Raw genomic sequence first — 14,766 nt, forward strand, 5'->3', positions numbered from 1 at the left:
TTTCAGTTTTTAATCGTACTTTCGCTTATTTTCGGTCTTTGCGGGTAATTAATCAATCATAATCATTTTGGCGCTTGGGTTGTAAGCAGGGGTTTTTTTTTAGAAAAAGGGGAAGACGCTGGACGCTGGGTAAAAGGGTAAAATAGAGCGCGAAAGAGGCATATTTGGGGAAAAAATAACAACTGTTCATTTCAATGTCTATAACTCACCTTCAGACTAAATGGTTTTTTTTAGAAAAAGAGGCATGTCTCTGACCTTTTTGTTCTTAAACACATGAACAAGTATGATATTAAAGTCAAAGCCCTAAATAAAGTTGCAGGGGTAGATCTAATAATGGAAAATGTTTTCAGCTGGGGCCGGGGAACGATGTCAATATTGTGATTTCAATTTCATGATGAATGGGTAGACGATCTAGATCTGCTACAGTATTGGAAGGGAAAGGTGCGGCAGCTGTCGATTGTCTACTTTCACTTTCACAATAATCCGACAGTATTAATCGATGTTGATTACATGTACCTCCGAATCCTGCTGGGTTTCAACAGTTTATGATGATTCATTCTTAAAAAGTGCGTCAACGCAATTAATATGTTCCGAGTTCGAACGTTTTATTTTGTTCGTGTATGAACGCAAATTGTGAGACTTTTTTCTGTTTTAACGTTTAAATCTTGGCTTTCACAAAACCCGGATGAAAATTCGACAAGTTTCCGGTCATTAATTTACGAAACACCCTTCTCGCGCAAGACCGGAATCCAGTAAAATAGTCACATGATTAATACGACTAGTTGCCCGGTTTCCATGACGTAATTTAAGAGCTGTATTTAGAATCACTGGGATTCTCAGATTTGAGCGTTCTTCGGGAGAGAGAGAGAGAGAGCGAGATCGTTGTACATGGTACAAATTGGATAAGTGTCGACTTCCCAAAAGAAAAAAAAAACTTTTCTTTGAGGGTAAAATATTATATTTTGGTGAAAAATTATATTTTTGGAGGGGAAATGGTATTTTTAGGGGAAAAATTCTGGTAGGGGAAGACGCCGAATATCGGCGTCACTTTCTTAGTAAAAAAAAACCCTGGTAAGAAACGTTAAAATTCAAGCCACCCGGGGAACGAGTGCTGATCGAGCTTGTCGAGTCGTCACCGAACAACAACTGACTTGCTCATTGGTCGCAAATTTAGCCGAATATATACGATTTTACGTTGCTATCCAGTATACACATCTCTCTCTATTGCGGAGAATACTGACGATAGTCGATGTATCGGGATTGAGCACGCCTGTTTTTACACACGTCCAAGATGTCGGCAAGCAGACGAGAAATTGGGATTAACGGCGAAAATAATAAATACCATTAAAATTTACAACGGATATCAACTGGTCATTAGGGAATAATGTAATGCGTGTGTCAATTCACGCAAAATACTACGTTTGAGATAAAAATAAAAATAAACAAGAGTTCCGCGGTCGGAGATGACCGCATTGAAGCCGGATTTTTTATTTAAATGACAGGAAAGTACCTTTCGTGTTTTTGTCAATGCAATACTTAAATTACTGAAATATTGTTCAAAGGTCAAAATGAAATGTAAGTACTTTTCAAGGCATGAGCAAACCTTGTGTTATGTTTTGAATGCATATAACAATTTTAACATTTTAACATTGAAGGTCACAGTGACCTTGACCTTCAAATGAATGACATTGAAATGAGCAGTGGTGATCTTCTAGTACTGGCCAACCTTTATGTCAAGTTTAAAGACTCTAGGTACAAGCATACCAAAGTTATAACATGGAATAAGAACTTTAACATTTTTACCTACCAAAGTTATAAAAACTTTAACATTTTTACATTCAAGGTCACAGTGACCTTGACCTTAGAATGAATGACCTTGAAATGACCAGTGGTCATCTAAGTGTGCTTGCAAACCTTCATGTCAAGTTTGAAGACTCTATGTCCAAGCATACCAAAGTTATAACAATTTTAACATTTTAACATTTAAGGTCACAGTGACCTTGACCTTCAAATGAATGACATTGAAATGACCAGTGGTCATCTTCTAGTACTGGCCAATCTTTATTTCAAGTTTGAAGACTCTAGGTACAAGCATACCAAAGTTATAACATGAAATAAGAACTTTAACATTTTTACATTCAAGGTCACAGTGACCTTGACCTTCAAATGAATGACCTTGAAATGTCCAGTGGTTACTTACTAGTTCTGGCCAACCTTCATGTCAAGTTTCAAGACTCTAGGTCCAAGCATACCAAAGTTATAACAACTTTAACATTTTTACATTCAAGGTCACAGTGACCTTGACCTTCAAATGAATGACCTTGAAATGTCCAGTGGTTACTTACTAGTTCTGGCCAACCTTCATGTCAAGTTTCAAGACTCTAGGTCCAAGCATACCAAAGTTATAACAACTTTAACATTTTTATATTGAAGGTCACAGTGACCTTCACCTTCAAATGAATGACCTTGAAATGACCAGTGGTCATCTGTTAATCCTGGCCAACCTTCATGTCAAGTTTGAAGACTCTAGGTCCAAGCATACCAAAGTTATACCATGAAATAAGAACTTTAACATTTTTACATTCAAGGTCACAGTGACCTTGACCTTCAAATGAATGACCTTGAAATGACCAGTGGTTACTAACTAGTTATGGCCAACCTTCATGTCAAGTTTCAAGACTCTAGGTCCAAGCATACCAAAGTTATAACAACTTTAACATTTTTTATATTGAAGGTCACAGTGACCTTGACCTTCAAATGAATGACCTTGAAATGACCAGTGGTCATCTGTTAATCCTGGCCAACCTTCATGTCAAGTTTGAAGACTCTAGGTCCAAGCATACCAAAGTTATACCATGAAATAAGAACTTTAACATTTTCGAGCACGCCGCCACCCCGCCCGCCCGCCCGACAACATCAATCTATAAGCCGAGATTTTTTCGAAAAAAATCCGGCTAAATATATATCAGAAATATGCACAATGAATGTGCGTCACGGAAACAAGTGTTGGAAAATTTTAGTTCAGTCTACTCACAAAGTTTAAGCATTTATTATAATGAGTATCGTTCACAAAAGGAAAGAGACAAACATGATTTGATTTATATGTTATTGGATCTGTGTATACTCAGATGCATATGCATATTCTGCTTTATAATCATTGTTACGCTGTACAGTTTAATGAAATAGCATTGAACTGACGTTGTCAAGTGCAAGATATTGAAAGGTAAACAAATAAAATATATTATTTTAACTCCATTCAATACATTATTAACACAACAAGAACACTAAAGGGTGTTTGTCAATATTTGTTTATGTTATTCCCCTTATGATATTTAATTAAAAAAAATATACTGAATAAAATTAATAGCTACTCTTAAAGAGCTTATAATCAAATGGTGTATTTAAGAATCTATAGATTATTGTAAGTTTAATATGCATGTGGATGGATATTAATTTAATATTGTCTTCATTGTAAGAAGACATTAAAGCAGCACTTTATAATATTAAAATGCAGTCAAACATGCACTTAAAAACAATTTTAATTTTGTTACTTATAATCATATTTATTATGCTTAATGTTTCCCAATTTCATGGTTAATCGCGCTATTTTTTCCAATTTCATGGTTTATTGCGCCATTTTTCCCAAACCAAATGGCAAAGGCTGTAACAAATAAAAGCAAATAAAATCACTTAACATATTAAATTATTAGCAAGTAAATTCATCTAATTATGCTTTATGTACCGTTAAACTGATATGTGACCCAGTCATGGTGTTTTAATGCTCAAAATGATTGAAAAGATTAAAACTACTGACAACAGCCCAAAACTACTGAGAGATGTCCTCCATACTACTGAGAAGCAATCGGTAGGGTTAACAGGTCTGTATTTATTTGTGACACAATAAATTTCATTTTAATTTCCCGCGAATATAGGCCTATCTATTCATATGACACACAAACACTAAAATGGTACCAATGAAAAACAAGAATTAAAACGAGCATTTTGTATCTACAAACATCTATTTTACCAGACCACATCTGGCGTTGAAATTTCGGCAATTGTCATAAGGAACAATGATTTTTAATTGTTTAGCTTTATTTTACAAAATATCGTACAAAATTTTCGTTGATTTTGAGTAGTTATGTTACTTGAAATATAAAATACAATAAACAAGACTCAAGAGTTCCCTGGTCAGAGACATATGCCCCCCCCCCCCCACCAATCAGGGCCTTTATTTTCACATTTATTGTGTTAGTGACCTCTCACCCCAATTTCAATAGGGGTCATCATTTTCCCAGATCAATGCACATGGGAAGTCCTTTAAAACAAGGCATGTCACATAATGCATGCATATGCAACCACGGACACCAAAAACCTTGATTCAAATCGACTTACAGTCTTCACGCTAAATATTTTAGACCAATAGCCCTTCAGGCTAATCAGATAGAATTTTTAATAGCCCAAAGACAGTTTCAATAGCCCGAAAAGGTTAACATACATTTTATGACTTTTTTGGCTCTGAGCAACAAAAATATTCATTTCCAATCAGAAATAACTTCTAATGAGTAAAAACATTTGCCTGTCCCATTTTCAACAGACTGTATTATTTATTTTTGATAACAACAGCAACGGCATGCTCACTGGACATCTCCATATCTCTGTGTTTCAGATTGGCCCCAATTTCCTCAGGACAGGTTTCCTCAAATGGCTAAATGGTCAATTTTTTTCAGGACATTTGTCCTAAATCATGAAACAATTTTCATACAGTTTTGTTAGCGCCCTGAGCCCTTACCTATTGTACTTTTTTAGTCTTTCTAGTTGCAATTTTTGGTGAAAACAATGCGAAATATTATAAATCATACCATCCGTATCACTGCATGTGTATTCATCATTCTATAGACATTTTCATAAATAATGTTGAAAATAAATTTAAATCCACAAAAACAAAACTGTATCCGAAAAAAACAGTCCGAGAATATGAAAGTGTTTTGCACATGAAATCAAATGTGCATATCGTAGGATTCAAGAAAAATGAAAACCAGTTACCCAGCAAATACGTAATAAATATATAATTTTGTTAACATATTGCTTAAATATATGCTACTGCAGTGCTTTATTTTGCTAATCGATCACTCAAACTTTTTCATTTGCAACGTTTGCTGACTTGTACGAATTTTGGAAAGTAGCGAAGATTTGTCGTCAGTTGTTTTTCTATCCGCTAACCAATCAAAAATCAATAATAAAATAGTCCATCTCCGGAGTCTCCGTAAGAGTGCAGTCTTCGAAATTAGCTTTGAAAAAAATACATGCCAGTCGGGCCAGTTACTTAAGAATTTTTACATGCCCAACATATTTTTTACATGCCCAAACTTTTTTAACCAAACATATAACAAATCACAACATTTTAACACTTACATGCTCACATAGTAAAGCAGAACATTTGTTTAAATACTAGTGAATACGATGACATCTAATCAGTCACTAGAATTAAGACGGTCGATCGTTACACCAGTGCTCTTGAAAAGAGCGTTCTCTGGTGTCCTCGTACCATTTCTTGGCTTCCTTTTTCTCTAAATCATTGTCAATTTTCTATTTTGGAAGTTCTTTATTGGGCTTAGCCCCATCAAAATACCTAAGATACTGCATAGCCTCTACGTCGACAATACCATTTGTTTACATTGACGAAAACGGAAGCGTATTACTTGATTGAAATAATCGATTCAAAAAGCATCGTCTCGATAAATGTCTAGAGAAACCGTCCATAAGAACCGAATGTGACCGAACTGCATCGGTCAAAAACAATAACGATGACCTGTGCAAGCAGGTGCGTGTTGTTAAACCAATCGAATTTCATTGTTTTACAACTTCCGGCAAGGTGTTTGTTCGCAAAATTGAAAAATAGATTTGCAAATATCAAGAACAACTTACGATTTTTTTTTATAAACTGTCATTTGGCTTCAATAATTTACATGCCCGACGGGCCACAAACGTGAATTTTTTTATGTGCCCGGCAGTAATTTTACTCGCAACGGGCGATCGGGCGTGTGCTAATTTCGAAGACTGAGAGGGGAACTCAGACGTGTTGATTGGCTAATGACTTAATTGTACCGACTACTGCCATTGATTATGTCTTTAACCCAAAGTGGCTGACCGGTGTTCATGTATTTTTTTCACTTTGTTTATTATTTTACGCTAAAATATTCAATCGGCGGGTTGGGCTATTTAATATGCATTTATGATCGACCGACCGTCCCAAGAATCGACTCGGGCTACGGGCTTATTGGCTAATTCGAAGACTGGCAGTCTTCACGCAAAATATTTTAGACCAATAGCCCTTCGGGCTAATCAGATAGAATTTTTAATAGCCCGAAGACAGTTTCAATAGCCCGAAAAGGTTAACATACATTTAATGACTTTTTTGGCTCGGAGCAACAAAAATATTAATTTCCAATCAGAAATAACTTGTAATGAGTAAAAACATTTGCCTGTCCCATTTTCAACAGACTGTTTTATTTATTTTTGATAACAACAGCAAAGGCATGCTCTCCGGACATCTCCATATCTCAGTGTTTCAGATTGGCCCCAATTTCCTCAGGTTTCCTGAAATGGCTAAATGTTCAATTTTTTTCAGGACATTTGTCCTAAATCATGTAACAATTTTCATACAGTTTTGTTAGCGCCCTGAGCCCTTACCTACAGGGAATAATCTACATGTGCGTCCTGCGTCTATGACGCACAAATATCGAAATAGACGCATTGTTTTGAAATATGTGCGTCCACTCAGATGCATTGCTGAACTGTATCCGTTAACGCATACGCGAATCACGATAGTTACGAACCATCTTGTGTACGAGTCAAAAGTGAAGCAATGAACACTAAGTTTAACCATATGAGGCTTGAAGGCTCCAGCAAGTCTTTTGATTGGCTCTAGTCGAGCCGCTGATGTATAATACGAACCAATTAGAATGGACCTTTAAAATAGAATGTGTTATGATATTTTCTCGAGTCCCCGGATGAAAACCTGCTTTATTTTTGTGTAACTTAGTCATAAATAATACAGAAAGAATGCCTCTGAAATAAGGTGTTGAAGCTTAATAATCCAAAACAAACAAATCTAAACTTTAATAATGGTAGGTCAACGGCTCGCAATTCGACATAAACAATAATATAATCAAGCTCTCAATTCGTATGTTAACAATAATATTATCATCGATTTGAATCAAGTTGAAATGTTATAACAGGTTACATTCATGTAGACCTAGCCCTTGTGTAATAATATTAAAGATTTGAGGCCATTTCTGTGGTATATAGCCTATATTGAGTTTGTATGAAAACTGAAGAAATGTTAATAGCCTTTTCAGACAAATTGTATAAAAAATAAAAGTCCTGAAACATTTTCTCCAAATATCAAATCTTCAATATTTGACTAAGCATTCAGTTTCTAATTAAATCGTCTTTTGCGATTGCAAAAGATATATTCAACAGAATTTCATATTCAGATATTTTGCAAATTACGAAACCAAATTCGACTAACTGACCAAGCAGGTTGCAGCATAATTCACACACGGAAGGGCATGGCTGTGCGCCATTGAATAGATATTATCTGACACTTGTCAGGGCTAGCGCTGGCCAAAAATTTTTTTGAGCCAACCAGTTTTCGTTTTCAGCTGGCGAAACTGGTTTTGAAATAATATTATATAACCTATGTTAGCGTTTCCGATCGCCAAAATCGCCAAAGGCGATTGAATCTTTCAGCTGGCGATTAAAGTTTAAAATGTGAATGAAAAGGGCGATTGCAAAAAACCCTGATATTTCTCTATAAGTATGTAATATTCCCTACTTTTAAAGAGAACTCGGTACCGATTTCCACATGTAATCGCCATTAAAGCTCCAGGTGGTAATAGATAGTCCACTGATAAGAGATAACCGGATGCCCTTATCGTATATTCAAGCCACATAATACAGTCATGTATGCTGACAGATGCATCACGGGAAATTTCCGGTTAATTTTTCAGTCGCCAAACTGTGATATTTAACGTGCAATCGGTGACGAGAATGTTTATGGAGGCGGAGTTATATAGCGATTATTACTTTTGATTGACGTCGGTCACAGAGTAAGCGTATATCGCAGGTTTATTAACGATGAATCACAGTTGTAGCATTAATACGTGATATAAAACCGGTAAATAAAGCAGTACATTAAAGGCGGTTTCGGGCATCATCATCACACCTATTTACCGTACTGTAAACAATCATTAATTATGAGAAGTTAATTGCAATTGGTGAGCAGTGTAAACTTACTTACGGCGAGTAAGTTGTGAAAAACAAAACCCTTTAATAATTTGATGCGGTAACAAATTAAATCCAGTGCATGTATATTTTATCATGTATATTTGTAGACCTGATTTACACCGTTTTCCACAGCCACGTGATAATAACTATTCACTATGCAATAATAGCGGTATGCAATGTAGAACCCGTGTTGTAAGAAAGAGCGCGAAATTATTGCTGACAGTGTCGTCTGCAATGCCAAGTTCTACGCATGTAAAGCATGCATTTTTTAAAACAGACGATGTGTAACTAAATATAGTCTAGCCGCTCAGTACATGCTGTATTTAAGACTTACAAGTTTACCGGTACGTTTGAATAAATTATATATTGCGACTATAGAAAAATATGTCAATTCAAGAATACATTGCAATAAATGTATTTTTCAAGAATCAAGAAGCACCAGACTACGGCAAAAATTATTGGGAGAAGTTGGGGGGGGGCGAAAAGGAGTTGCGCAAGACCCACCCAATCAAAGACCGGGGCATATCTGAAAGTTCTAACATTGTATACCGTTTATGCCAGTGCATTAAAATAAATATAAATGAAAAATAAAACAAATAAAAAAATATTTGATTTCACGTTACAAATAATTTATTTAAATGTGACTTCATTGATAATTTAATACAGTCATTATTGATACCTATAGATTCATGATAATGATTATGTCGTTTATTGAGCAAATAAGGTTATAATGTGGGTCGTCATTGTTACAGTGCTGAAATTTGGCTACTAATTTTTTTTCCGTAGCGCCAACCTAGATAACAGGGCTTAATACTAAGGCACGTCTGAACGACATTCACTGCCTGTACCTAGGTCCGGGCTAGCCAATGTCCCAGGAACATGTCCGACCGGTCGTGTGTATTTTGGGCGGGATTATGTGTTCTATATCAATAAACTGTGTTTTAAATAAGCTTTTCAAAGATGCAGAAATCTTAATAAAGTATGATCAGATGAAATTAAATCCCAGAGTTAGGTTGGAGACAACAAACTGATCGTATCACGAAATATATTTGGAACCACCTGATTGCAATCAAAAAGAGACCGACAATTCAGAAAATCCCCGGCGGTTTTCCTGGTAAAACACGTCAGTACCTATTTTTAAAGAGAATTCCGCTAAATCCGGTTTATGATTGCTTTCCTAGAAGTGACGTGTTTTCTCGATAAAAATAGTTTTAAACTAAAAGCCGGGATCGCTAAGGATCGCCTGGGATCAATGAAGGTATAAAACTCAACATTAACACAAAGTTACTATAAATTTTTAGTTATTTACCAATTTTAAATAATTTTAATTTGTTTGATCATTTAGAAGTGTTTTGTCAATCTTTATTTCGCAATTCAATTAGCAAAACTAATATTAATGGTTGATCCCGGCTTTTAGTAGAGAGTTAACCATGTACAATTGTAACGACTACGGTAACACGTTATTTTGCAACACCTAAGATTCACTTACCATTTGTCGTCAGACGGCAATCGAGGCAACCTATGTAAAAAAGATTTTAACATTCATGTCGTTGTTTAAGTTTGGCTTTACGGGTGGGGATGGGGGTTCCTCGGATAAGAAAAAAAAAATGGAAGGAGGAAAGTAATAGAAAGTATGAGGGACAAAAAACAAGGAAATTTCTCCCGAAATGGCGTGAAGATTACAAATAGATGTCTTAAGTAGATGAATATTGAATTTATTAGCATTAGTAAAGCAAGCTAATAAGCAGGGTTGTCATTATGTTTAAAAACAAGGGATTATTTTTGAAAAGCAACCGATTAGGCCGGGGGTCAAGGGGGCCGCCTAGGCACCCTTGTGGGTCCAACGCCCTGGTAGGGGGATCAGGGGGGCAAAGCCCCCCGACCGAAACCGATTTTCAGACATTTTGAGGCACAAAATACTCCTATTCTCAGAGCATAAAAAGTTAAAATGAGGTCTAAAAAGAAAAGAAAATTTAAAGATTTTCACATTTTTAGTATACTGACACTGTACATGTTAAAAGCTGTCATCTTCTTGGTCATCTTCTTGGTCAGGCTCCCCAACCTCTTCCTCTAAAAGAAGTGTTTTCATCGCAGCTTCAATTTCCATTCGTAGTTCATCCTGACCAATAACCAAGTGAGTGTCATCTGTCTGCATCCCTGACTCTGTGGAAGTGGTAGCAGCAGCTGCTGCAGTTGCTGCTGTTGATGTAGACTTCTCAGCTCTTACTGCTAACTTTTTCCTGTCCTTCATACTCAGCCGCTGAGACACTGCTGACTTAACTAGTTCCCCTGCATCCTCACACTTTGGGCCATTAACAGTAACCTGCATCAGAGCATGAAGCAAGTTATTTTGAATTCTGTTTCTGTGTCGTGTTTTTATGTTCTTGGGAGCACTAGCTCCCCTTTCTGGCCAGGCATTACTAACTGGAAGTGAAGCTGCCACTTCTGCTACAAAGCACAGTTTTGGAAAGAATTGTTTGTACACTGTCACAGACAAAAGTTGACAGAGACACCATTCTGTAGTGGTGATCTTGTGTGTGTTGTCAAGAACAGACTGTGGAATATTTGGTTTCAAAGTGTCCCTCAGATGATATTTTATGCCACTCCATTCATTTTTAAGTTGATTTCTGTCCTCCTCATTATCTGCAAAAAAGTGTGTGGCTATCTGTTGAATTTCTCTATTCCCATGCTCTTTGAACAGGGCTGAGTCTCCTGGAACTGTTACTGGATCAAAAATGCAGAAAGCTGTCAATATTACTGAAGAATCACCAAATCTGTGATCTATGTTGTTTTTCAAGGCAGTGATGTATTTCTTGAACAATGACTGTAAATCATCCATCACTTTTGGGGACATTGATAATTCAGCACTGATGTTTGTATACAAATCTATGTCACTTTGAAGAGAAACAAGAGGGGTCTCCTCCTCAAGAATACCATTAAGCTTGTCTTTAGCCCGATTGATCTCAGGAATTATGGATGAAAAACAGAATGTATCTCTTTGGAACACTCTAGAAAGGTTTGACAAAACTGGCAATACATCTTTGAGAATGTAGATTGTGCCAAGGAATTTCATAGTTTTTATCTTTTTGAGTAACCCCAGGGCCATGGCATCTTCAGTTTGAGACTGTGCTAGTGTTGTCACGAGAGCTTCATAATCCAGCGATTTTCCTCCTTCTTTATAAAGTACCGGTAAACGGTACTTTCCCAATCGAACGAAAATTCCCACAACGGTACTTTCCCAATCGAGCGAAAATTCCCAAATTCCCAATTGGCATCTGGAAAAATCCCAATCAGCGTCCGAATTTTTTCTCAAAACGATTGAAAGTTCCGTAAAAAAACCAACTTTCGGCGAGCGAACAAAGAAAATCGTATAGTTGTGTGTAACCACGCGCTCGATTAATTTTGGGTTTTATTATTCAGCGCATTCAATCAATAGAGTTGTTACTGTTTCCGGTATTTGCCAGGCAGCCAGCGTACTGTTTTACGTCGGTTTGTAACCATATCGTAGTTTGAAATGAGTCATAATAGCAAATATTATGCCAAAAAACCAATCGGAACCATCTATCACAGGACACATTGACAGCAATAATGATGCTGTGCAGGGAGGGATGCAAGCAACTGAGTGATGATCAAACATCAAAGATTGTTGAAATTTTCACAAAAATGAAAGAGAGAGACATTGCTTTAAAAGAGATTAAAACAACTAGTAATTGATTTGGTGTTTTCTTTATAATATTTTGTTATTTATATAAACTTTATAACTTAATGGTCATTAAGGCATGCCTGCAAATGATTATTTAAATGGGTATGTTCAATTAAGTATGAACTGTATGATGTATTCAATAAGACCCAAACTTCACGACGCGATTTTCCCAATTTCAGGATTTCACGACTCGATTTTTCCCAATTTTGAGGTTTTCACGACTCAATTTTTCCCAATCGGACCGGTACGGGTACTTTTCCCAATTGGACAAGGAAAATCGCTGTAATCATTGTGCACAGCTTTGACAGATGAGTCAAGGCTCAGCCACCTGGTTCTACATGCCTTTTTTAAGCGTGATGCTACAGTTTTTGAAGCTCCTTTACTCAAGTTCATGTGTTTGAACTGCATTTGCAATTTTAAATATGCTGCCATCCGTTTGGGAGAATTTTCAAAATAAGACCACAGCTGTCTAAGGATAAGTTCTACTTCCTTGATGTATGTAATACCTTCATTGCTGTCAGTGCAGGATAGAGCAAGTTTGTGGCATATACAATGTATATTAATTAGAGTCGGATTCTTCAAGCGCAGTAGTGCAGCTACCCCTCCTCTTTTACCCACCATTACAGACGCACCATCTGATGAAAACCCTGTCATCTTTTTAATGTCAAGTCTACTAGTTTCTACAGTATCTACAAGAAGGTCTGATATGGCCTGAGAGTTTGCTGAGCTTGATTTTTCTAGTACATCTTGACAGGACAAATACGACACATCAGGACATTACCTGTATCATGATCAAAATATTGAACAAATGTTATGAGCTGTTCGGTTACACTGATATCACAGGCTTAATCTGACAATATACCGAACACAGCACTTTTCTTTACCTTTTCCATCACAGACTCTTTCACAGTTGCACCTAATGTTAAGAAAAACTCTCTGCGAACCCACTGATTTATGATCAAAGTACTTCAGATTTTGGTAATCATACACATTTTCTATCATACTCAACACTAGTAGAAGTTTTCTAACTGGCATAAAGTTTTTCATAAAAAAGTAGGCAGTTGAGAATACCTTTTTATATAATGATGTTTCAACATTCTTCTTTTGACAAACTTCTTTGTGAAAAAATGACTGTTTATGCACCATTTCAGTTTCAATAGCCGCCTTATGGGTATCAGACAAAGAATGGCCTTTCAAAGAATCCTCCAAAAACCGTGTTCCTGGTTTATTAACAAATATATCCCTTTTATTAAGACGATGTTTCATACTGTGCTTTTTACACACAACACAAAACATGCCCTCACCCTCTAAAAAACACAGCCACCAAAAATCTGATAGTTTGCCATGATTAAACTTTTTAGGGAGCAGTCTTTTCTTCTCAGTGTCTGAAATATCTATACAAAATTTCTCAAGACAAAGATACCTGTTATGTACCCTATTTTCAGACCCATCAAATAATGCTTTAACTAATTGAAGACATTCCTCATTAGAAAAGGGTTTGCTATTTGTTGTTTTACAAGCTGATGTAGATGGTGAATCAGTAACTAGTGGGTTGGTCGTCATCAAGCCACTCGTCGAGTCGGTAGTAGTTACCCTACTTGTTGGGTGTGTCTTAGTTACGCCAGGTTGAGTCACGCTACTTTGTGGATCGGTAATAGATACTACATCACCCCTGGAGCCACCTGATGGAACAGCATTCCTATTTTGATCATCAGACCCTGAAACACAAATACGTCCAAAACTTTGTGTCTAACACAAAATAGACCCGATGATTTGCAATTTCCTATTTCTCAAAATACTAATGTCTTTGCAAATCGTAGTACATTGTTAAATTTCTATTATAAAAAATGAGTAAAAAAATGCAAAACCCATGGCAAACAAAATGTGTTTGTGAAACAGTATGTCCCCCATATATTTGACTTTTGACCTTGAAGGATGACCTTGACCTTTCACCGCTTAAAATGTGCAGCTCCATGAGATACACATGCATGCCAAATATCAAGTTGCTATCTCAATATTGCAAAAGTTATGGCAAATGTTAAAGTTTGACGCAAACAAACCAACAAGCAGATAGGGCAAAAACAATATGTTACCCAGTAAAGACTGGGGGACATAAAAATTCATTATAATACTATTATTATTTAATATAGCTTCTAAGCGCTCGGTCAATCATCACCCAAGAAAAAGAAATAAAACCATATCTCAAAATAATTATTGTGTAAACAAAGTTTCACTTGAAGCCGGATGAGGTAAATATGTGCATTTGAAAGCTACTTTCTCTTTTGTCTTCAATTCAGGATTTTCCCTAGGACGAGAAAAATAGGGAGTCATAATGCCCCCTAAAAATTTGCATTTGTTACAATAAGGTTTCAAAATTACAAAGTGTGTTGGTTTTCCATCAGAACAATGGAAACAATATGCATCTAGCTCATAACATGACAATTAAGTTATGCAGTATAATTCTTCACTTTGATTAGTCTGTTTGTCCTTTAGTGGCGATCATGCTGCATAAATGGGTACTGAAACCGTGACGGTGTCATGTTGCAGAGTTGTGAAAACCTTGCCACTTTATTCTGGCAAATGGCATTCTTGAAACACAGTTCAGATTTGGCACATATTTCATCAAATAACATCCTGTCGAAGGCTATTTTTTCCACAAAAATGTCCTTCGTTTTCCAGACAACAAAATAAGTCATGTCTTTATTTGTAATGCCCATTTGCAACTGGACTTGGTAGTAGTATGTGTGGGATTTATTTAAGCTGAGTTTACC

General features: G+C 36.3%; 1 protein-coding gene and 1 long non-coding RNA gene across 5 annotated transcripts in view; one reads left to right on the forward strand and one right to left on the reverse strand.

The window, feature by feature from the left end:
• Positions 1-14,766, reverse strand: part of LOC127855370 (uncharacterized) — a 474,985-nt gene that overhangs the window by 198,949 nt on the left and 261,270 nt on the right. The window lies entirely within an intron of this gene.
• LOC127855364 (uncharacterized) overlaps positions 1-14,766 on the forward strand; it is a 267,885-nt gene that overhangs the window by 499 nt on the left and 252,620 nt on the right. For 2 of the 4 annotated variants that reach the window (XM_052390862.1, XM_052390865.1), the window contains exon 1: positions 3,744-3,878. The exons of the other annotated variants lie outside the window; for them this stretch is intronic. In XM_052390862.1, the coding sequence (XP_052246822.1) occupies positions 3,779-3,878 (100 nt within the window). In that variant the 5' untranslated portion in view covers positions 3,744-3,778. Of the gene's footprint in view, positions 1-3,743; positions 3,879-14,766 lie in introns of those variants that run through there. 4 annotated transcript variants of the gene reach the window in all.

Source organism: Dreissena polymorpha, chromosome 13, assembly GCF_020536995.1.
Source record: "Dreissena polymorpha isolate Duluth1 chromosome 13, UMN_Dpol_1.0, whole genome shotgun sequence".
Classification (NCBI taxonomy): Eukaryota; Metazoa; Mollusca; class Bivalvia; order Myida; family Dreissenidae; genus Dreissena; species Dreissena polymorpha.